The 25,587-nt window shown below is 37.4% G+C and overlaps 1 protein-coding gene across 8 annotated transcripts in view; it reads left to right on the top strand.

The window, feature by feature from the left end:
- Window positions 1-21,457, top strand: part of MYB (MYB proto-oncogene, transcription factor) — a 32,582-nt gene extending 11,125 nt beyond the window's left edge. The window contains exons 7-16 of one of the 8 annotated variants that reach the window (XM_068550900.1): window positions 798-878; window positions 1,319-1,414; window positions 2,737-2,991; window positions 3,901-4,263; window positions 5,767-5,909; window positions 6,900-7,014; window positions 7,107-7,232; window positions 8,347-8,457; window positions 10,859-10,966; window positions 21,341-21,457. In XM_068550900.1, the coding sequence (XP_068407001.1) occupies window positions 798-878; window positions 1,319-1,414; window positions 2,737-2,991; window positions 3,901-4,263; window positions 5,767-5,909; window positions 6,900-7,014; window positions 7,107-7,232; window positions 8,347-8,457; window positions 10,859-10,966; window positions 21,341-21,457 (1,515 nt within the window). Of the gene's footprint in view, window positions 1-797; window positions 879-1,318; window positions 1,424-2,736; window positions 2,992-3,900; window positions 4,264-5,766; window positions 5,910-6,899; window positions 7,015-7,106; window positions 7,233-8,346; window positions 8,458-10,858; window positions 10,967-21,340 lie in introns of all 8 variants that reach the window. The other 7 variants (XM_068550901.1, XM_068550897.1, XM_068550906.1 and 4 more) reach the window with 7 other exon arrangements.
- The last annotated feature ends 4,130 nt before the right edge of the window (window positions 21,458-25,587 follow it).

Raw genomic sequence — 25,587 nt, 5'->3', positions numbered from 1 at the left:
CTCCTTTGAATCGGTGTGATTCTTTCTTCATTTCTTGATATTTATATTTATGGAAAAAAATCTTCAAATTGGGTGGGAAAAGAAGAATAAAGAGAAAAAAATCAAGAAACTTGAATCTTAAAATCAACAATAATAAATGGTGAAACTTATCCAAGAATTCAGAGCTCATAAGCAAATTCTATGCAAAACATATCAGAAGTAGTTTTTACTCTTCTCTGTCTGTTCCATATATTTGACTACAGACCTTCCTGACTGGTCTCAGGTGAATGAACTATCTTAAGAGGTGCTATACTCTTTCCTAAAGCTCATAATAATTCACAGAAAAATATTTTTATTTATAAACAGCTAGTGCCATCCGTTTTTACCATCAAAACTTCTTTCATACACTCGTGAATGTATTTTAGATTATATTTTTCTTTCTGTTTTACTCTAAGGAATACTTCCTATCGGGATCGATGAGCACCTTAAATTTCTTTCGCTCTGTTGCTTTAGCTCTTTAACCATTATTAAAGGCTTGGCTAAAATTTCAAATTGGAGTTGGGTTTTATTTATTTATTTTGCTTTGTGAATTTTATCAGAAGAGTGTTTGTTTGTTTGTTTGTGTTCCTTAGTCCTAGAGCAAAACTTCAGGAAGCCAACAAGTTCCCTGAAGCACGTGGAACCATGAATGACTCGGCCTTTGTTTGTTTTGCCTTTTTTAAAAAATTTAATTTAATTTATTTTTTTATACAGTAGGTTCTTATTAGTTATCTATTTTATACATATTAGTGTATATGTGTTTTGCCTTTTTGACGTAGGTCTCCAGTCACGTCCCATATCCTGTAGCGTTACATGTAAATATAGTCAATGTCCCTCAGCCAGCTGCTGCAGCCATTCAGGTAAGCCCATTTTAAGATCATTTCGTGAAGAAACTCATTAGCTACTCAAGGCACAGTTCTGTTTCTTTCATCCAAATGCTTATTTGCACCTGATCCACTGAAGTTAAAAGAAAAGGGGGCCGTGGAGAGGTGGGCAGAGTTCTGGCCAGCAAGCTACACTTCCAGAGTGAATTAGTGCCAGAATTCTCAGGTTCTCTGATGTTAGAAGTTGAAACAACCCCTCCGTCAGCATCTCCTCTAGCCTCAGGTTTCACATCCCTCCCTTATGTCTGGGATAACATTCAGAGATTTCTACAGTGGCCAGATTCCGTTGGCGTTTGTTCCACGCCAGGGCTCTTTGGGTTCTGTGTGGTCCCTCGTGAACCTCAGGCCACGACCATTGTATTTACACTTTCCCACCAGATCTTTTTTTTTTTTTCTCCCGTAACTTTTAATTTCAGAGACACTATAACGATGAAGACCCTGAGAAAGAAAAGCGAATAAAGGAGCTAGAGTTGCTTCTAATGTCGACTGAGAATGAACTCAAAGGACAGCAGGCAGTCCCAGTAAGACGTCACCGCCTACTTGATCTGGGTGGGGGATAATGCTTGACCCCAGTGCTCTTCTGTATCTTTTCCCTTATCTTCTAAATATCACGCTAATCAAGACTCTGTATATCCACTAACAATGGTTAAACACTAGAGGTTGCTTGTAATAAAATGCAGTTGGTATCACGATGTGTGTTGACTAAGTTGGAAGTAGTCCTTTGGTGTTGCCATAGAAACTCAATATCCATTTGTGATTCTCATCCTTGATGTTTTTTTCTTCAGAAGGACTGTAATCAATTCAAAGACTAGCAGAGAAAAAATGAAAATTTGCATTTTTTTTTTTTTTTTACAAAGCTGTGTATCTGTCGGGTGCCTGTTCATTCGATTTTTTCTTTTTCTATTATTTTTTTAAGCTAGATTTTCATACTTTATCATTTCAGACATGATTTGATGTATGTCCAGTATATACATGTAAAAAAGATATATATTAAATCTTTCCATAAGCAACATAAATGACTCTTTTGTTTGCACGCACAAAAGCTGTGTGGACCATTACTGAATTTTGACATCTTTTCTAGTGATTGGGCAGCAAACTGGGAAAGCAGCTTGCACTTTGTAACGTATGTAATTAACCAACAAAGAGAATAAAAGATGTGATACCCAGCAGGTATTCTGAGGAGTAGATTTCTTTTTGGTTAAATAATAAAATGATTATGTGCATATGATAGTTCGACCACTTTTTAACTTTAGTTAATGTTTTGCAATTTCTCCTGTTGCGTGGTCATGCTGAAAGGAGACTTCTGTTAATTTGCTCTTCTGCTTTCCTAACCACGTTGATTTGGCAGCCCTTCACTGCATCAGTGCAATCTGTAGCATTAAAAAAGGAGTAGAAGCCACAAGAATATATGCACATAAAAGCAACTCTAACTCTTGAATCCTCCAGCCTTTTTGTAGGTTAGAATGAGAATAGCCCACTTCTTAATTTGCAGCAAACATTTATGATCCTACTGGAAATTATGTCAAAGTAGATTTTTAAGACATTCCATGTGAGAGTTGTACTTTGTAACATAATCCCTCTATTTGCAGCTTTAACAAAATGATGACAGTGAAGGTAATCCTATAGATGACAGGCTATACCATTATTAAAAAGCAGGGTCTTGCATTGATAAAAGGAAACATCTTGACAACTGTCTCATAGGCGCAAGTTTTGGATGATGCAATGACTTTTATCTTTCCTCTAACAGCATCTGATACCTTGTGCAACTTCATTGCTAAGTTCCTTCTCCCTTTTTCCTCCCCGCTTTTTCTTTATTCCCCCACCCCCTCCTTAGACACAGAACCACACATGCAGCTACCCTGGGTGGCACAGCACCACCATTGCCGACCACACCAGACCTCATGGAGACAGTGCACCTGTTTCCTGTTTGGAAGACCACCACTCCACTCCATCTCTGCCGGTGGATCCTGGTTCCCTACCTGAAGAAAGCGCCTCTCCAGCCAGGTGCATGATCGTCCACCAAGGCACCATTCTGGACAATGTAAAGAACCTCTTAGAATTTGCAGAAACACTTCAATTTATAGATTCTGTAAGTAGAATTTTTAAGACAAGTTAATGTTTTTGGAAGGGGAATTAGGAAACTCCTCAAATTGTTGCCATTTTCTACGGCGAATATCGTGTTACTAGCATATGTTAACGTAAACGTATGACTTTAGTTTCTGTGTATATATCTTTTCAATATCTGATTTCTTAGGCTACCCAGATAAAAAAGGTAGCTTTTCACTTATTTCCTTCAAAAATGCATATTTTTTAAAATAGTAAAGTTAATGACCTATAAGTAGAGCTTGGGTGATAGGAATGATATTTGGATTATTTTTAACTTTTCTTTTTGTACTTTGTTTACTCCTTTGTGTTTCCCTAAAATTGTGCTTTGCTTTTGGATAGCACATTAAGAATTATGTTCACTCGGAGCTTAAAGCCATCTTTCAATATATTTGAAGTGGTAATATGTTCATTGGTTGGCGCATGGCTTTCTCCACAAAACATTGATTACCAGTCCCAACTGGTTCACCGAGACAAACCATCTCTGGTGAAACAAACTTGAATTCAGTATCACAAAAGCAGACACTCAATTCATTTCCTTTGTTTCCCAGTTGGTTAAAAAGCATTTACTGCATCCCCCATCAGACAGAGGATGAACATTGCCAAAATGTGCTATCAAAAAGGTCTTCTTTTTGCTTTGAACTGCATGCAAGTGATAGAGTACCAGGAGGTCCCTGCAGCACCAGGGTAGGGCCAGCCTTGAGGCAGCATGGGAGACGCACCATGCAGTGTACCAGAACAACTGTTCATCCCGAAGCTGTTTCTTAGGAGGTCAAGCAAGCGGGCCAGGTGTTTTCTCTGCATTCAGCATCTCTTTCTCAGTGCTGTGTTTCAGGTGATGGCACACATCATGCACACACTGTCTCAAAGTTCCGCGCCTCCCACGTTGTTTCAGGATCCTTCATCGTGGGGTGATCTCAGCAGTTTTGAATTCTTTGAAGAAGCAGCTTTTTCACCTAGCCAACACCACGCAGGCAAAGCCCTCCAGCTTCAGCAAAGAGAGGGCAATGTGAATAGACCTGCAGGAGAGCCTAGCACGAGGGCGAACAAACGCAAGTTGAGTGAGGGTTCACTTGACCTGCCCAAGCCCTTCCCTCCTGCGAGGCCCAGCACAATTCCACGGGTCATCCTTCGAAAAAAGCGGGGCCAGGCCAGCCCCATAGCCACTGGACACTCTAGTTCCTTGATATTTGCTGACGTCAGCAGTTCAACTCCCAAGCGTTCCCCTGTCAAAAGCCTACCTTTCTCCCCCTCGCAGGTAGAGCACAATTTCTGCACAGCTGTTACTAATTTTCAACAGACACCTGAACCTTAATAATCTAGAAACTAATCCTTTGGAACAAATGACTCATGACTGTTGTCTTCACTGATTTCATTCCGTTGTTGCCTCTGGCTGTTGCTAAGTCATACCGCCTCCCAGAGTGTAGGCTGTCTGTAGACTGATGATTTTGTCCTAGTTCTCTCTCTGACTTTTTGGTGATTCTAAAGAGAGTTAGTTGCCTGGGATGTGCTTTTATTTCCTTCAACACTAGAGTTTAACATTTCTATTTCTTCCTCTTCTCCCATCCCTTTAAAAACTTTAACAGATTTTCTGCCTCTTTGTTCACTTATTGCTATGTGATTCACTGACCCAGGGGAGGAGGGAACCAAATTATGTTTAGATCACATTTGAGCTGCAACTAGAAAATTTAAAGGTTCCAGTCCATCTTTAAGTGAAAAAGTTTTGGGAGAAAATGAGGAACAAATGCTTAAGAAAAATAACGTATGTTTTAATTCCAATTTCTCAGCATTGGCTCTTCTGAGTCGTGCCATAATATTTTTTGGCAGTTTTTGCCAATGAATGTTCTTATTTCGTACAGCTTTTTTAGGGCATGGAAATTAGAATTTTTGTCAAAGACTTGTGGTCCTTAATTATGAAAATAATTGAAGCTAAAGGATAATTTGGCTCTTTAAAACATTTTTCCAATTATGCCTGTTGAGTCTGTTTTAAGAACAACTTAGGTATGAGCAAATGATATGCCCACTAAAGAAAGATCTTATTTTTTGCTTGTATTTTCCAAACTCTGTTCTAAAGTATATTAGTTCTACAAGACTTTAATGATGTTCCAGAAAAGCATCTAAATATATAGGTATATGAGTTTGGGAAACACTGAATCAAACAAAATTAAAATGGTTTCTTTACTGCAGGACCTCTCAAAGTTTTTAATTTACGGATGTGCATTGTGAATTTCCAGGAGGAGATTACAATATGTGTGTTTCCCAAATTTGTTTTACCTTGGAACCATTTGAGGAACACCTAGTACTTTCCCAGAACATCAGTGTTCTGAGAGATACAGCTTAAATTATTCAAGAATTTTCCACATAATGTCAACTTTATATAATAATGGTTCATAGATCATTAAAGAGAAAAAACAAAGTATGAAAGAAAAAAATGATTACTTTCCCAAAAAAATCACTTTAACACCTTTAATGTTAATAAGAAGTGCATCTCATTCTCTTTAATGACAAGTGTCACTTATTGAGAATGTTTCCTTAGGATTTTGCAAGTTTTTCAGCATTGACTCTAGATTTTATTTTTTGGAAATCATACTCCAAATCTTGGGTGCTGAATTGAAATAAAACACTATGTGCTTGTTAACATCATTGTTATCTCATATAATGGGTCAGTAAAACATACCTACTTGTTAACAACATGTGATTTTTAAATTGGGCTGAGTAAAGGATCACTGTTTAAGTATTTTTTCTTTCTTCCCATATTTAGTTCTTAAACACTTCCAATAACCATGAAAACTTAGACTTGGAAATGCCTTCTTTAACTTCCACCCCTCTCAATGGTCACAAATTGACTGTTACAACACCATTTCATAGAGACCAGACTGTGAAAACTCAAAAGGAAAATACTATGTAAGTCCTTGTTTCAAGAAAAAAATTATTTATTTTATTTACTTATATTTAATTAATAGAATATAATCCCCAAATGTCTGATCTATTTATATATGTAATTTTACTGATCCACTTTTATATACATAGTCATGTGTATTTCCACATTGAATATGTCTGTCCTGGGCATGTTAGAACTACCTAGAGGTAGAAGGTGGGAGAATAAACTAAATTACCTTTTGTAGTTCATTTCAAAATTTCCTATATATGCAAAGGTAATTTTAAAATAACTTTTCCATTCAGTTTTTCTGTTTGTTCAATAAGTCCTTTTCTTCTTCACCAAAAACAAGCTTTTTCAGCCTCCTTTCCTCTTTGATTATAAACTTCAGAATGAGTATGGTTCTTTACTTAGTTCATATTTTTTTAATCTTATTTTTTCTTTTTGAAATTTATCTATAGATAGGACCTCTTTTGCCATCCCCAGGAAAATTACATGATTAGAAGCCAAGGAGTGATTAAGTAGTCATTTATAGTCAATAAAGCCTTAACCAATATAAAGAAATGGGAGAGAACATCAATAAGAATTATAAGAAACCTTTTAAAAAAGCAATTTTATTGTTTCCAATATAAAATACACTTTAAAAGGTTAACATATGTTTTCTGTTGTGGGTAGATAAGAGATAATGAATAGATAAAACTGATTTTTAAACGACATCAGATCTTCACAATACTTACGGTCATTATAAAGGCTTAGGGGTACTTCATGTGTTTTCAGAATGATTAGAGAAAGATGAGAAATATTTTAATGCTCTTAGTTTTGGGGTATGATATTTTGAAATATGTGATGTACATATTATCTTTTCCCTAACAATACATATATGATTCATCAGCATACCCTATTCCATATCAATGAGTTTATTGTATTCAGTAGAAAAATATTAAATTTAATAGGTAGAGAAATGTTAGAGACATATGTTCTTTTATATTTAACCAACACTTGTTTTCCTTTTAAAGTTTCAGAACTCCAGCTATCAAAAGGTCAATCCTAGAAAGCTCTCCGAGAACTCCTACACCATTCAAACATGCACTCGCAGCTCAAGAAATTAAATATGGTCCCCTGAAGATGCTAGTAAGTTCTCACAAAGTTCTTGGGGTTTAGTTGGTTTATTAGCACAGACAGAAATTTTCCTCTGATGCAAATGTACCCAATCATCCCTTCAGCCTCAGACACCATCTCATCTAGTAGAAGACCTACAAGATGTGATTAAACAGGAATCTGATGAATCTGGAATTGTTGCTGAGTTTCACGAAAATGGACCACCTTTACTGAAGAAGATCAAACAAGAGGTAAACACGAGATCCTTTGGAAGGAACAACCCTGCTGTTTTTGTCCCTTGTGGGGCAGCTTGATGTGTCTGGGGGAGGGGGGAGGCACTGTGTAACAGCACCACTTTTCATAAAAGATTTTCATATAAGATGCAGTTACGAGGTACTGCCAAGCTGTAGGCATGCGATCTTGCATTTGGGAAGCCGAGCCACTTCTATTTCCTTCCTGTTTGAACAGAAAACGTGTGAGAGAGTATAAAGGAAATAGAAGGAAGCAGTTTTGTACTGTACTTTTTAAAATCACTGATATATAGATGGCTGGATGACTGGTTGATACATAGATATTTAATTTTTGGACATCATGGAAAATTGAAACTAATTAAATTAATAGTATCTATTTTTTTGGTAAGTCTTTTTGATTTTATTCATTCTAATGAGTGTGACATTGTATCTCATTGTAGTTTTTTTTTTTAAATAGATCTTTATTGGAGTATAATTGCTTCACAATACTGTGTTAGTTTCTGTTATACAGCAAAGTGAATCAGCCATATGCATACGTATATCTCCACATCCCCTCCCTCTTGAGCCTCCCTTCCACACTCCCTATCCCACCCCTCTAGGTCATCTCAAAGCACTGACCTGATCTCCCTGTGCTATGCTGCTGCTTCCCACTAGCTAACTGTTTTACATTGGTGTCAAGAAGCATTTCCAACAGGTTTGATACAGTGCCTCTTGAATTTATTTTCACATAAGGATAAGTGGTTGAGAGATTGGCCATAGATTTACTTTTTCTTCAGCCTTACTGAGATATAATTGACAAATAAAATTACAAGGTATTTAAAGTGTACAATGTGATGTTTTGATATATGTGTACCTTATGAAAGGATTCTCCCCCATGGAGTTAATTAACACATCCATCTCCTCACATATTTACCTTTTTTTCCAGTGAGAACATTCAAGTTCTACTCTCTTAGCAAATTTCAGTTATACAATACAGTGTTATCAACTACAGTCACCGTATTATACATTAGATCCCCAGACCTTATTCATCTTACAGAAGTTTACTCTTGAGTTTAACAGTTTCATGGGAAGTTCTAGCTCTAGAAACAACAAAGCACTTCCTGTTTGCTTTTAGGTGGAATCTCCAACTGATAAAGCAGGAAACTTCTTCTGCTCAGACCACTGGGAAGGGGAGAGTCTGAACACTCAGCTGTTCTCACAGGCATCGCCTGTGGCAGATGTGCCAGTAAGTACACGCCCACGTTATGAGATGTTGGTGGCTCACAGAATTCTGTGTGTGGCATGTGGGACCACTGTGGTTTTGGCATTTAGTGCATCATACTTCTAAATATTCTCTCACATGCTTATTTTCTTATGATTATTAATGTTGAATATAAAGTGAGATTTTCTACATGTGTTGGAAATGACTCTGTTCCATTGCAGACTTGTTTATTTTCTTATGATCTGAGAGTCCTTGCCACTTAAAAAATCTGCTGCATGTATATACACATTTCCATGAAAACAGAATGTTAAGTTTTACATTTTCTTTTAACTTACTTATTTGTCTTCTAAAGGTAGTATAGGTTTCCCCTACTATCTGAAAGTAGAGCATTCCTATGATACCTTTAGAAGGCCAAAATGACATAAAGCAAAGCAGCAGTTTACCTTGGGACATATCTTGCTAACAGGTGCAAAAAATAAATAAAATTTTTTTTTAAAAAAAGACAAATGTAACAAATAGAAGCAGACTCACAGATACAGAGAACAAACTAGTGGCTGCCAGAGGGGAGAGGGGTGGGGAGAGGGACGAAATAGGTGAACTGGATTAAGAGGTACGGACTCCCAGTTATAAAGTAAATGTCACAGGGATGTAATGTATAGCACAGATAAGATAGTATTTTTTAATAGCTGTGTACGATGTGTAATCTATAAAAATATCAACTCACCATGGTGTACACCTGAAACTAATATATTTTAAGTAACTATACTTCAATAAAAAGTGAATAAAAATAACAAAATTGAGATAAAGCACAGATGCTCACACAATTCAAAACTATGGGGCTTGATGCCGAGATGCTGAGTGTAGTGCCTGGGGAAGGAGCTTGGTGGGGCCACTCTAACTGCTCAGGGTGTGTGCTGCCTCTGTAACAGGTGGCTGCAAAAGAAAAGCAAAAATTCTCTTAGGATTTCTTTTGGTTAGCAGTTAGCGAAAATATTAGGTACTGATGTAGGACTTTCGTAAAAGCAAGGTGGTGTGAAGTGAACCTTTGAATAGCAGGGGATACCTGTATTTCCTCCTTGCTAAGTTGTCTCCTGTTTGGTTTTATGTAGCATCTAGCATAGTGCTAATCATAGTGTCTATAGTAAATTCCCTTTATTATACCCGATATTGCATTGCTTTGGTTACCACCATTTTTTAAATAGACTTCATTTTTCAGAGCAGTCTTAGGTTAACAGAAAAGTTGAGCAAAAGGTACAGAGATTTCCCATATATCCCCTGGCCTCACACAGGCACAGCCTCCCGATCATCAACACACCCACCAGAGGGGTATATTTGTTACAACTAGTGAGCCTACATTGATACATCATCACCCTAAGCCCAGAGTTTATGTTAGGGTTCACTCTTGGTGTTATTCGTTCCATGGATTTGGACAAATTTGTACTGACATTTATCCACCATTATAGTATCGTGCAGAGTAGTTTCACTGCCCTAAAAGTCCTCTGTGTTCTGCTGCTATTCATCCCTCCAACTTCTGGCAACCACTGATCTTTTTACTGTCTCTAGTTTTGCCTCTTCTGGAATATTATAGAGTTGGAATCATACAGCGTGTAGCTTTTTCCAACTAGCTTCTTTCACTTAGTAACACGCTCTTAAATTTCTTCTGTGTCTTTTCGTGGCTTGGTAGTTTTGTTTTGTTTTGTTTTGTTTTGTTTTGTTTTGCCCTTGGTTAACCATCGATTTTAAAGTTTGTAACTTGTGAATGGTTGCCCTTTCCTCTTATGAAGAATCAGAGCTAATAGCAATTGCTAATATTTATTCAGTGTGTACTAAGTGGTGAGTAATAGTCTAAGAGCTTTAGATGCATTAACTCATCTAATCCTCACAAGGTTGGTAACATTATCATCTCCATTACACCAGGGGGGAAACTGAGGCACTGGGAGGCTTAGTCACTTACTCAAGATTGTATAGCTTATAAGTGGCGGTTCTGGGTTAGAACTTTAGTCTAGTTCTAAATTCCATACTTTTCACCATTATACTATACTGCCATTAATCTGTAACTCAAAAATATTTCTTTACCAATATATGAAATAAACAGTTCTGTCACCAGAGTTTAGTAAATTTTTAAAAGCACAAATTTATTAATCCATTTAGCAGATGTATTTTGAGTGACTGCCTCATGCCTAGAACTGTGTGGGACCCTGAGGCTTTTTGTTTTAGTGATGTTTGCCACAGTGGGATTAGGGTTAGTACATAGTGGAGTTCTCACTTTAGCTCATTGGGAAGAGAATTTCTGGCAGATACCTGCATTTTTTTCCTGCCAATGTGTGTCAACTCATAGTAATCTACTCTCTAAAGTGTTAGAATTGTGTCGGCTCTCCTATTATCCAAACTCATTTAAATTTCAAATTATTCTCTTTCCCTTTAGAATATTCTTACAAGTTCCGTTTTAATGACACCAGTGTCAGAAGATGAAGACAAAGTTCTCAAAGCATTTACAGTACCTAAAAACAGGTCCCTGGCGAGTCCCTTGCAGGTAATTATTATTCCAACGTTGGTATCTTAAAAGCCATTCACTAAAAAACTTTTTTTTTTAAAAAAAAGAAAAACATTTTAGACATAGAAGAGTGATGCTTTTAAACAACTCCCAATGTCTAAAAAACTCCTAAAATTCCTTGTTGCCACTCATATGAGACTCGCGGGAAATTTTTTATTAGAGGAGGCTCCCAAAGCCTGATGAAGTGAAACATTTCTTACTGTGACTGAGACTAAGATTGTTAATTACACATGTGTCACTATCTCCTTCTTCTGCTTTTAAAGGTTTTATAAAAAATTGGTATAGTTTAATTTTAGTTTCGAAATTTTTTATGTTTTCTGCTCCCTCACTAAGCCATCCAAGCTCAGACCCTGTTTAGATTTTCAATGAAGTTTGAAATTAGATAGCTAGAAAAGAATTACAACATATTTGACTATCAGAATGTAAAAGTCAACTGTCAGTGTTATGTGGCTAATCTGTAGTTGAACATCTGCTCCCGGGTTTTAATATCAAAAGAGATTTCCCTTTTTTGAAGGAGGTGTGTGTTGATGAAATACAACAAATTCCAAATTAATCCCGAGCCAAATGTAAATAAGAATGCAAATTTGTTCCCTTACATTATTTAAAGCAGTTCCCAACATTCAATAGCCCGATACCCAGCCACCTGCTGAGCTCGCTACACCGAGGGAAAAGCCATAGACCCTGCAGCATGTAGAGAACCTGGAGTAGGAAGTGGAAAGTCACAGTTGTGCTGTGACGGAAAGGCACTGTTTTAGGCAGTGTGATTTGAAAGAGTGTCCTGTTCCTGGAAGGGCTTTCCCATCACTGCAGTAAGGCCTTCTCTCTCCAAATTGTGAGACTCTTAAGACTACCCCCTTTAAAGCATTTGTGATATTTAGCATTATTTTTAAGAAATACAGATACAGCTGGAAGGGCTGTAGGCACACTTTGTGTCTTAATTCCATCAGATTGCTCTCCTTGTGGCTTCTGTCTGATCCAACTGCTTTGATGAAAGGTGACTGTTGACTGGAGTGTGGGCTAGGGAAGGTCTGTCCTTGTGGGGAATCTGGAGTCTTTCCTGAGTCAATCAGGCTTGGGTAGCCATGTGAAGGAGACTCAGAATATGGCAAAGAACTGGAAGATGAGGAAAAGAACAGAAGGGGGACATAAGGGGGACAAAGAAAGGGGGTTAGAAGGATGTTAAGGCAAAGGTCAGCCACTTCAAAATTTTACCTAGAGCTGATCCTAGATCCAGAATGAAAATGCTTTTTTTTGTTTTTATTTCCTTCTTCCTCCCTGAATTATTTGGCCCTAGGTTTCCAGAGCATAGAATTTGACTAGTGCTATTAGTGCATTAATTAAACTAGGTTGAGTTTTATGTGTATTTTGTAACCTAGGCTAGGATCTGACCTATATTTATCATAGTATAAAAAAAGTGCATTCTAAGTGGCAAAGTGCAACATATATATATATTTAGGGACAGTTATCATTATGTAGGTTGAAAACCCCTGGTTCTTTCCCTAAAACTAAATCCTAAAGCTTTTGGCCTAACCAAATAGTGTTTAGCAAAACCTAAATCTAAACCTTTATGCAGATATAAATAAAATACATCCAGCCAAACATGGTACAGATATAAAATATATATTACATAAAATTTGGCAAGAGTGTCAGATTTCTAAAAAATCGGTTGTCTAATTTTTACCTTGAAAATTTTAATGACACTAATTAAAAAAATAATCAGTATGGAACTTTATTATCAGCATATTTATATTTTATTTGATGGAAATATTACTTATGTTTGAAACTCAGTATTAAGTAATAGCTCTATTTTTTTTAAATTTATTTAATTTATTTATTTTTGGCTGCACTGGGTCTCTGTTGCTGCGTGCGGGCTTTCTCTAGTTGCGACGAGTGGGGGCTACTCTTCGTTGCGGTGCGCGGGCTTCTCATTGTGGTGGCTTCTCTTGTTGTGGAGCATGGGCTCTAGGCACGCGGGCTTCAGTAGTTGTGGCATGCGGCCTCAATTGTTGTGGCTCGCGGGCTCTAGAGCACAGGCTCAGTAGTTGTGGCTCACGGGCCTAGTTGCTCTGCAGCATGTGGGATCTTCCCAGACCAGGGCTTGAACCCGTGTCCCCTGCATGGGCAGGCAGATTCTTAACCACTGCACCCCAGGGAAGTCTAGTAGCTCTATTTTTATTAATTAGTATTTTCTAGTATATCAGTGAGTCGTATGTGGCACTCTACAGATTCTGATATTGTATATTGAGATTAAGCCACCTGTGTACATCACATGGTGAAGGTAACATTTGTCGGCTCCACTAAACTAAATAATTGAGACCTATAAGTTGATTTTGGAGTCAATGCTTCTATCTACGTTATATGGTTTTAGTGATTTACACCGCTCAAATATATTTTAATAACCTGCTATAATAGATAACTAATTCATTTTAAGAATGAATGAGTGAATGGCATGCACCATGTATCTCCTTCATTTTGTGTCATGGAAACCTAGCTTCTCGTACCATAGAAATATGTGATTTCTAAAATGTTTCAAACTTTTGTGATAAATTTCAGAAAATGCGTCAGGTAATTCTAAATATTTAAGCATATATTGCCTATATTTCATATAACCCTGACTCAATATTTATGTAGGTTTTTAAGCAATTTGGTAATTTTTTATTAAAACCATTATGCTTTATCATATATTTCCACTGATAATTCAATTTGACCTAATTAGGCAGATTTCTCATGAACAGTATTGTTGAACATATTGTGCACTTGTTAAATGATCTGGCTATTCAACTTGAGTACTTTATATAACCTAGAAATTTTGTCATTTGTACTTATAATAAATCAAATGTTAAATGGGATTTTAACCAAATAATCTAGACATTTTTGTTAGAGTGCATTTAATTAAAACAACTAAATGTGACTCCTAAAATATTTTAAATTTCCAATACTTCTAAAATGTAAAATGTCATTTGTATAATACAGTTGATTGTCTATCCATCTAGTTGACTAAATAAATTTACTTAGGTACAAGAAAAGTTTATTGAAGACTACACTAACTGTACAATTCTGTGTTCTGTCATTTCAGTGGTAATGATCTTTAGCTTAATTATAGCTGTAACACTTTAGACAGAGTAGTTATTATTTTGAGGCCCCAAATATTGGGGCTTTATAGTTCAGCTTCTAATGCACATATAAATGCATGTGCTTACACATGAATACGTGTAATAGTTACATTTCCTTCCTCTCTTCTTGGAACCAGCCATTTCCCTAAGGTGCTGTGATCCTTTTAGTGGGAAATGGTATGTAGAGACCAAACTCAGGGTGCTAAGTATGCCCATTTTTTATGCAGGTTGTCATTGAGAAGCAAAGAATTTTAATAACTCAGAGCTTTCCATATAACCCCTAGTCCATAAGCTATAATGTTTAGAGGCTATTATAAGCCATTATGCATAATGTTATATTTGTTTTTGAAATTATTTATGCTTGATCTTTTTTTAAAAGGAATTTGCAGCAGCTGCATAATAGTGTAATAGTTGGATTTCTTCTTCTTTTTTTTAGTTGCCTTAACTTTAATTGTAAAAACAAACAGGGACTCTTATAATAAAAATGTTCTGAGACATTTTTGATATTTGTGTCTTTCATGTAGCTCAGAATATGTGAGATTTTCGGACCATTGTGCTGTTTTCCTCACGTTGTATGGTAGTAGAGAATGGAGTCTAGAAGCTTGTACACAAATGAGGAAATAGACATTCAGCCTAGAAAGCTTGCAGTTTGGGGCAGGACAGGCAGATTCACTGTGGAACACTACTGGATTCTGCTGTTCAAAAGTTACCCTGAAAGAGCCCAAGGCAGACACACACACATACACACACACACAGCTCCGTCAGCAAGGAGAAAAGAACTGCCTGTTTTTCTCAATGTGCTTTCAATTTGCTTTACATTTTGAAATAAATACATTATGCCAGTAAACATTTCCTAAGGTAGACATTTTCATTGGTAGATCTGAAACTGTACTTAAGTTATAAGCCTCTGAACTTCTGTATTTTTCTCTTAAATTATAATTTCCTTTTATTCCTGTTTAAAACCCAAATGTAAAAGATGTGTTCATATGCTTTTTACTCACTCACTTTCCTCTTTTTTGTAACCACAGAATGACAGCCTTAAATTTTAATTTCCTGACTTGGCTTGTCCTAGCCTTACTTTTTTAAAGCAGTGAGTTTAATTTAAGTAAATTCCTCAAGCCATTAATACTTAAACACATTTGCACAGCATCAAAGAATCTTACAATATTATTGCAAGCAGTTGAAGCTCACTTCTTCAGTTCCAAGTGCTTTGGATTGCTTTTTGCATGATCGGCATTGCTAAGGAGTGTAATAAGCTAGCATGCAGGCAACAGGCACCTGGGTTCCAGTCTAGACATCACCAGTTTCTAACTGCATGTTTTTAATTCATTAACTTCTTCAGATGAAAATGCTCTCATTTTAAATTGGGGACTATAGTATTTCCTCCACTTATCATACAAGGTTTCTATGAAGAGCAAATGGATATAATATTACTTTCAAAATGGCAGCACACTTGCCAATGTACATTGGTGGTACCTATTTTTAGGCAAAGGGTATGCACTGTCTCTGTCCTTAGAAACATAGGCAAGGAGGCCTCACCAACAGCCAGGTCCATTTGCACTCTGGTGTATTATTTCCTCTCACATGCTCTTTCTCATTCCTTGTTCCACTCTGGCAGAACTGTGTCAGTGGGTCACCAAAAGAGATTGCTGATTCAACTGATTCCTGAAATAAAGGTAGTCAGATCTCTTTGGTGTTACGGAGATGAAACAACTGATTTACGGGTCTTCTCTATTTTTCTGCTGCTTGTGTTGGCATGTCAACTGACATAGAAACAGTCCATCTCCATGTGACATAGATCTTTCCAGGCATTTCTTAGTGTGCTGTTGTTGACCTACTCCCCTAGATACCTCTGTATCCATTTGGTTCTCCCTTGGGTCACTTTTTTCCACTTGCCCTGGCAAGATTTCACATAGCTGTCAGTAATATTTCAGTGACCTGCTTTCAATATATCTTGTATAATAAGCAAGTTTACCATGTACAGTTTTTGGGGTGAACTGAGAAAGGCTAAATGAGTGGGGAAGGCAAGTTGAGCTCAAATTCAGAGTGCTCTACCCTACAGAGTACACGACCTGGATTTTTTTGTTTGGTTGGGTTTGGTAAACACTGTGATATTGAATCTTCCTTGGGCCAACAAAGATAGAATTGCTTTAGAGCAATTTAGCACTTATCTCAATCTCAATAGTTGAAAACCAATATGTGACTAAGGAAAGAGTTATTCTTCCAAAAAATTGTGACATCTGAGGCTATGTGATTAAAACTGTTGGGAAGTCTATCAACATGTAAGATGAAAAGAACCCTAGAGACATTGGGGACAAACTCCAAATTTGGGAAAAGTCCATCCCTATTAGCGATTGTTAACTTAGACCTGGGTGGGATGTGGAGGCACTGGTGGATGGGACACCCTCCATCACCATCTGGACCTTTGACCCCCTAACTTTTAGGTCTCTTTTCTATGAAAAGTTAGCAACTCTGAAGTTGGGAGCATTTAATTGTTTTGTGCAGACATAGGGAAGCATTTATGCGTGGGAAAAGTTTGATAACCATTAACCTTACCTTAGCCACACTTCATCTCAGGTTTATTCTTGACTTTCAAGATACAGCTAAAGATTTCAACATTATCTCTTAGATAACTAATACATTTTAAAAGATGCCCCACTGGGAAGGAATTCTGACTTTTAGAATTTTAGTCCAGAGTAAGTCTTTTCTTCAGATAGGTTAAATGGAATTATCAAATAATTCTTAGTCTTTTAGACACCATTTATATCTGCTTATTATTTTAAAAACTGAAACAGAAAAACGTAATACCATCTTATAAGTTGTTTTGGTTTTGCAAAATCATTTTTTTATGACTTCACGCAAGTTTCTTATGAGGTCTGTGAATTGTAAAGCACATACCCTGCCAAGGCTATTGACATCAGCAGCTATTGTGTGAAGCTGCTCTATGAATATAACAACAATGGCAGTTCTTGTTCAGCATGATGAAAAAACCATTCATATTCTAAGTGAAAATGTGGAGATAATTTAATTCTGACAGAAAACCACCTGTGGACATGGTCTTGTCTCGTTTTTTTTTCTTCTGTTTTCTGGAAAGGATCTGAGTATTTATTTAAAGTGCTCCAGCAGGATATCCCAGTTAGACCTCGGACAGTCCGTTTTCAGTTCACTTCTGCCCAGGGGCAATTAAAGGTAAATTATGGGATACGTAAGATAACTCGCGGGCAAGAGGAGGAGGATGTGCGCGGTAGGATTATTGATGTTGAAATGAATTAGGGTAGAGTGACATGTCTGCAACAGCACCATGGGTTAGTCATTTAACAAGAATTCATGTGCAGAAATCTGTAATTCTTACTAATTCTTTAGTGTAAATGAAACTAACATTTAAGGAGAGGGAATGAGGAAGCACAAGGATCTACATGACAGTATTAAAAAACATCCTTCTAGCACGAAGACGTTTAATCCTCCTTTGTCAGAACTATTCCATCAGCTTGAAAAGTTGGCCCAGGGCCCCAGGGCTTCAAGGTAAGGAGGGAGAAAGAAATAGCAGGAGGAGGCAGCTGCCCTTTTGGCTGGTGGACCTCAGCATTTCCTTTCTTACCCGAGTATTCGGGTAGGTATGTGTCTGCTCTGACCAGTATTTCCATTCATGGTTGTAAGAAGTGCTTGCTTTGTACTCTCACGGTGCGGAAAAGGAGCTGCCCACTCACGTTCGCCTTTTTGTTCTGCACTCAGTGGTTCTTGCACACAGTGGCTACTGTGTCTTGGTGTCTGTCTACACTGGGAGGTTCAGGTGTTCCAAGTCGTCTTGCCCTCCCTCAACTCTAAGCTTCAGGGCTTAGGTGCCCCTGAAATGCTCTGCTTTCTGAAATTCGGATAGTTAGTCAATTTGATTTATTTCTTCATAAATTTCATTTTGACTTGGGGGAAGCTGACTGTTTGAAAAGTGTTTTCAAAGTACTAACTAAAAATATATGGTACCTTCTTTATATTGATCTTGTTTTAAATATCTGGTCCTGGAGGAAGAGCCAAACATGAATGAAGTGATGAGCCATCTGGGAGATCCAACAAGAACACAGTCAAAGTCCAAGTTGAAAATATACTAAGCCGATAACTGTGTTAGATTCTCTCGAACAGACATTGGGAATTCCGAATTAAGTACTATGTTGTCAAGGATCAGAACCTGACTTTTACCAAGAGGCATTGTAAAAGCAAGCATGAGATTCTTTTAATATAGGATTTTAAGATACTTAATTTACTTTAATATAGAAAATTAATTCTATGTTAACTGAAGCACAGCTAAGTAGAAAAATTCTTAACCAGAGAAAAACACAAACAATCCTTTCTTCCTTGCTCCTCACTTTTATCTCCCTTTTCACCTACATTCTCCTTTCCCCTTCATTTGTTTGTATGTATTCTTTCGAAACATGTATTTTTGGGTTTTGTGTGTATCTTTATGTTATTTTTTGCTTACATATATTAGCATATTAAGATATTTTATTCTGCATCTTCTTTAGTCACTTGCTTTTAAGATCCATGTACTTTGTTCTGTGTACATCATTGATTCTAAGCCCTGCATAGTACTCATGATGGACAGCCATCATCTTTAACTATTCACTCTCAAATGGTAGTTAGTATATGTCCTATTGTTATTGCATGTCACATTGTCATATGTTAGGATGTCACATTGTTATTATATGTCACATTGTCATATATGTTCTATGTGTGTCACTACACATACAAGCTCAAAATTACAATGATAACGTTAAATTTTATTTTGTTAATTGGATGCCTTGTGTCAATTAGGTGTTTCAGTGCTGCACTGAAAAACGTTAGCAACAACATGTAAGCAGTCAACTAAACTAAAATATGAGATTTGGATGGGCAGATAACACACCAAAGAAATATGTATATGTAATCCACTTCCTTCAAACTAGAGAAATATCATTTATTCAGAACTGTATCAAAGAATGCTTAAACTACTCTGGTGATTTTACTTAGGAAAACATTAAATGTGACTCAATGGCAGAAGTCAGCCCAGAACGCCTTGTCATCTTTGTCCTGCCATTTTTGTGATTCACAGTTCTGGGAAAATATTATGATAATCAATCTTGCCTATGTAGTATTTCAAGTTATGTATTGAGCCTCTGAGCCTTGAGAGTAAATATATGTAAACTTGGATGGTGCCTTTACATTGGCAGTGAGATGGCATGACAGATTGGGCAGAAACTGGGTAATCTACTTTGTGTCCTGTGAAAGTTTACAAGTTAGAAACATGGCACTGTAAACCTTATGTCACTGAAAATTTATTCCAGACCCTAGGCAAGGAAGCCCCATCACCATACAAATACCACGTTCATTCAGAATTATCTTGCCTATTTGCTAAAAGTCTGATGACTTTGACGCCTCATCTAAGCACTTCTTCCTGCATTCCAAGGCCCTGCTGACAGGACCCTACAATTTCCCACTGATAAGAACTCTAATGGAAGCAGCAAGTTAGAGCCCGGATTCACATTTCTACTTCATCACTTCTTAGCTGGGGGACTTTAAGGACGTTGCCTCAGCTCTCTCTTCCTTTAAAATTGCCTGCTCTGTAAAACAGGTGTAATGAGCCATACTTATGCCACTGGTGTTTTGTATGAGAATTAAATGAGATGATACATGTAAAATACTTAGAAGCGTGAGTGGTGCGTAGTAAGCACTTGTTAAATGTTGTCATTTAATCCATTGTGTCCCTTCCTCTCTGTCTCCCAGTCCCTCCCACAAGCAATGTACAAACTGCAGCTTCCTGACTCTTTCATGTTATTTTTCCACCTGGGTTACCCTCTTTACCACTTGTCTATCTAAACCCTGCCTATTCATGCCCTTTGCCTAGAGCATTGCCCTGGCTGCTCCTTGGTGTCCCGTCTCCTCCTCATCTGGCCGTGGGACCACAAACCTTTCATCTGCCTGTCGTCACTCCACCAGTTTCACATGTGTTCATTTTTTCTCTTAAAGGACAGCAGAGGCCTTTCTTTTCTTATTCTTCTTTTGCCCATGAAAAACATCCCTCTTAGATATCAATACTAGGAATAGTTGTGCTTTTTAAAACCACTGATTTAGTTTTGAGCTCACAGACAGCAAATCTTATATCTGCTTGTGTTTCTGTTTCCTTCTTTGCATTGACTGCTAGAGAGCTCAGAGCCATGTTTGGAGTTTACATCTTACTGGTGCATTATAGTTCATGGCAAGTGTTTTGAATACAAATCTCACCTCATCTTCATGTTATTTATTTTTTCCACATTTCTCTGTGACCCTGCCTTGTCCACTTTTTAAACTCTCTTTGCTTATATTTATTTTGTAAGCATCTTAAATCCTTTTGGGAAATAAGTAGGGCACAAATAGTACATATTTTGGTTTGAAGCAACATGGAGGGAAGGCAGGAGCCAGGGCTCGCAGAAGACAGACACAGGTTCAAAAGCATTACACGACTTACCCATAGAGTGGCCTTGGGCAAGTTATCCTTACTTTCTGAGTCTCCATTTCCTGCCCAGTTTAAGAGAGAATGAACCTCCCACCCAGGTTAGTTGTGCTGTGTAAATGAGATCATGTGTGTGAAGGATCCAGATGCTGCCCATGAGATATTAGTTCCATCCTGTATCTTCTGCATCTTCCAATGTATCTTTAAAAAGTAAGCTATCCAAGTAAACCGATATTTCTTAATTGGTATTTAATTGATAAATATCCATTTTAATTGCTAAATTTAAATTTTCATAACTCAACTTAATTTAATTGATTAAAAAGATATACTATGTTTAGTAGGTGTTGATCAATTCCAGCACCTACAGGAGCTTCTTTGCTGGGTGGCTCAAGCACTGACCAGTTTGCTTAATGAGTAAATGCCCACAGCTCACCTTAGGTATCTGGGGGATTAGACTCATTCCTGTCTCCAACTCTGTAAAATCTCCTAATAGACAAAAGGCACTCAAGTGTGAAGATACAGCTGTATCTTATCATACTGCTTGGAGTGGGTTTTCTCTCTTCGCGATAAACAATTTCTGATAATTAATATCACTTAAGAATGCTGGATTCCTGGTTGTCAGAGGGAAGATTTTATCTGACAAAGGCTCCCTGGTGTCTACTACTTGCTGTCTGGAGGTCAACATTTTTTTCTGCTGGCCCTGCTGGGACTGGGAATCCATTTGTGGGCTAAAGTGTGTGCTTCCCGGTCTGACCTTGCCGTTGCCTTCTCTCTCCCCATTAGCCTTGTAGCGGTGCCTGGGAAACTGCATCCTGTGGGAAGACAGACGATCAGATGACGGCTTCCGGTCAGGCTCGTAAATACGTGAACGCCTTCTCAACCCGGACTCTGGTCATGTGAGACGTTTGCAGACAAGCATTATGGTTTTCAGAACACTTCAAGTTGATTTGGGATATAGCATTCCTCTACATGAAACTTTTCATGAATGGGAGAAGAGCCTATTTTTGTTGTGGTACAACAGTTGAGAGCAGCACCAAGTGCATTTAGGTGGATGAAATCGTATCAGATTTCACCCAACTAAACGAATTTTTTTTAAAAAATTAATAAATAACAGTCTTACCTAAATTATTAGGTCATGAATTGTAGTCAGTTGTTAGTATCTTACTGCAGATTTTTTTTTTAAAAAAACATAAAATGATTTATCTGTATTTTAAGAGGATCCAGCAGACCAGTATTTTTTCTGTGATGGGGTTTTTGAAATTTTACACAAAAAGGTACTCCAATATTTCACTTTTCTCAATCACTAAACACAATGCATTACTATAAATGTTGGCTTAACACCATGGAATAAGTAATCAATATTGTAAATGCTCATTTATGGTTAATAACATTGGAGGTACATTTATTGTACTAAACCATTTTATGAGGGTTTTTTTGTTAGCTTGCTTTAAAAATTATTACTGTATGAAATAGTTTTATAAAAAATTATATTTTTATTCAGTAACTTAATTTTGTATATGCCAAATGAAAAAAAATGTGTTTTGCTGCTATGGTCTTAGCCTGTAGACATGCTGCTAGTATCAGAGGGGCAGTAGAGCTTGGGACGGAGAGAAAAGAAACTTGGTGTTAGGTAATTGACTATGCACTAGTATTTCAAACTTTTTTATTTTTTATATATATATATACTTTTTTTCCTTTTGTAATACATTGGAAAACTTGTTTGGGAGATTTTGCATTTGTGGTTGTTTTTTGTCTTTTGTTATTGTTGGTTTATAAGAGCATGCACTGCACTTCTTTCTTGGGAGATCTGTGTTGTTGATGTCCTGTGTTTTGTTTTGAGTTCCGCCTGACTGTTCTTTAATTCAGGAGTTATGTGTTTAATCAGCATTCCCCGTGGTCTCTAAGCGTATGGTCTCAGAACTGCCACACAGAACCTGTGTTTGCAGCTGGGGTCGATAGCCAGTTGCTGCCTTAAGAACATTTGGTGCAAGATGGCCGGTACTGAACTTTTGATATGACAGTGTACTTACTGCCTTGTAGTGAAATAAAGCTGTGCCCTTATTTTACTTACTTTTGACTTCTGTCTTACTTTCGACTGTGGACAATAGTCATAATTTTAAGAAAATGGAGTGAAAGCAGAGCACTTTCCTCTGTTAATAATTTGCACACCATCTGAACTTCACTTGAAGAAGCCAAGAATTATAACTTTGGAGAAAGAAGGACAAGCAAACCAAGTTCAATAGTTCACAAAACAATCATGTGCAGAATGACAGCTGGGAAGAATCTTCCAGAATCTATCATTCAGGGTTCCAGCAGCATTTGAATTGGGATAATGCAAGGAGAGGTCGTTTACAAGGGTACTGATACCACGGATGTGGGCAGGGGGTAGCAGGACCACAAAGGGTAGCACGTACTCATGGATGCAGGCCTGAAGGACACTGTCACGTGGAAGGGGAGAGTCATGGAAAGCAGGAGCTCTTGAAAGGAGCAGCGACCTTTGGAATTCTCACAGAAAGAGAGCCAAGGGTAATCCCTAACTTTATAGTCCCTGCCCCTCCCATCTCTGCCAAGGGTCCTCATTGGCAGAACCAACCAGAAGCTAGAAGGCACAGGAGTACCTGGATGCAAGGCAGCTGATCAGCCTCCTGGGGCAGAGCCAGAGGACATTTCTCCATTGGGGTAAGGACAGGGCGACCCAGCCGAGGCATCCATTCTGTCCAACTCCCACTGGCTTCCATCTCTCAGCTCAGTGTTCTCCTCACTGTGCTACAATATCCCTTTCACAAAGGTTCCTTACAATTTCCTTTAGTCCCTCCTTTCCAACTCAGATTTTGAATTCTCATATGCATGATACACTTGGTGTTCCTAGAGCCAAGGATTTGTTGCCCTTAATTATTAGTCTTTAAGACCGCTTAGTATTCTTTGATTGTCTTTCTAATAGATAATAACACATCATCTCAGTGTTAGGAAGCTTATTACATTCAGGCACCCGCAGAGTCTTTTCCAGGTGCTAATTCTGCCACTTGCTAGGAGCTTGAACTTGAACAAGTCATTAACCTCTCTGAGCCTTTTTTCTCCTTCTGTAAAATGAGTTCATTCCTGCAATGCACTTTTGTTAAATAATGCACTATACAAATGTTCGTTATTGCATAAGCTTTCCATAATTAAGTGATGCATGCTGTGTGGTGTGTCAAATGTTCATCTCATCGATAATGTGCATTGCCAATTGCAGAGTTCAACCTAGGGGTCATTGAATATCTATTAAAATAAATTAATGGCAAGAGTGAATTCAGCATTATATAGAACCAAAATATTTACTTTTCCAATAAGCACATAACGTAATAACTAGAGACTAAACACCTAAACTAATGAAAAGAAGTGTAAATTTAGGTTTTACGTATAAATACATTAATGTAACACCCATTTCACAAGCATCTCTAAAACCTTTATCTGTCCTGGACATTTTTTTAATCCTCCTGCTCTCTACCGCAGAGATTCCAGTACTAAAATAAATAGAAACAGCATTACTTGCCACCCAAATGATGGTTGTCCTTTTGAGTCACTGTGTGTAAAGTTTGAGTCCACATGTGCACATCCGGAGAATAGGAGAGACACAGAGAATATTCTAAACTGTCTCTCAGCCATTAATAGGGCTGATAATCCAAGGTGAATAAAATGTACAAGGAAGAACTTTTTCTCTTTAGAAATTATACAACATTAGAACTGCAAGGGACCTTTAACAACATGAGGGGCTTCCAATAAGAGGTTCTCCACACTGCTTTATTGAAAGAAAATCAGTTTTGGAGCCCAAACAGTCTTGTTTTAAGTTCAGACTCTGCCCTTTACCAGCTCTGTGACTTGGTAAGTTTTACTTAATCTCCCTAAACTTCACTTTACTTATATTGGAGATAAAAATACATCTCAAGGTTGTGGGGTATTGTGAAGATTATATGAGATAGTAAATGCATTCTTGTGTCTTTGTAAAATGTTGTCGGGCTTATTGATGACATAAGTCACTATAATGACTATCATCAAAGAAAAAGCAGGTCTGTAACCTAGCAACGGAGAAGTGAGTACCACTGAGGCCCACATCCTTGATTGTGTGTTAAATCTACTCTTTGTATTAAAATTAACTTTAGATCTAAATTATATCTTTTCAAAATACTCCTAATCATTCAAAATATTCCTAAACATATTTAAATATATGTTCCTCCTTCTGGTACAACTGTATGTGGGAAATATGGGGTATATTTTCCTTAAATGCATGGGTTTCTAATTCGAAAAAGAAAACTATCTAGTAGATAAAATGTGACGGGCAGATCTGTTACACTGTACTTAATATACTTACAAATTTGGTGCTTATTTTTCTCCTTTAATCTTGCTATTATGAAATAAGGTCTTCCTTATTCATCATTCTTAGAGGGTAAAGGAAAGAAATCAGCTAAAAGGCAAAACCTCTTTTGAGAAATGAAGTGAAATTGTATACAATTATATGTAGTAACTTTGGGAATTACAGTAAGAGGAAGCTGAACTATAAATCTTAGGGAACTTAGCGTTTGGGCAATAAATAGGTTAGAATTCTTTTTAATTAACATTTGACACAAATGTTCTTGATGCTAATGTGGAAACTGGAGAGACTGATATCTGACTTATGCACCATGTTTCTCTTATTCAACTAGTATATGTTCAGCACCAACTGTGTGCTAAGTGCTGTGTTTGAAGTTGGGGTTAGAACTCAGAACAACGTAGATTAAAAAATCCCGGCACTTTCCTGATGGCCCAATGGTAGAGAATCTGCCTTACAACGCAGGGCACGTAGGTTCGATCCCTGGTCAGGGAACTAAGATCCCACATGCCCAGGGCGACTAAGCTCTGGAACCCGTGCACCACAACTAGAGAGAAGACCATGCGCCTCAATGGAGATCCCGCGAGCTGCAACTAAAACACGACCCAGCCAAAAATAAATTTTAAAATAAAATAAATAATAAATAAATCTAAAAAAATAATTCCCTGCCTTCTGTGAGCTTATG

This window comes from Eschrichtius robustus, chromosome 9 (genome assembly GCF_028021215.1).
Source record: "Eschrichtius robustus isolate mEscRob2 chromosome 9, mEscRob2.pri, whole genome shotgun sequence".
Lineage (NCBI taxonomy): Eukaryota > Metazoa > Chordata > Mammalia > Artiodactyla > Eschrichtiidae > Eschrichtius > Eschrichtius robustus.
Note: the sequence above shows the minus strand (reverse complement) of the source record. Positions and strands in the feature narration are given on the sequence as shown.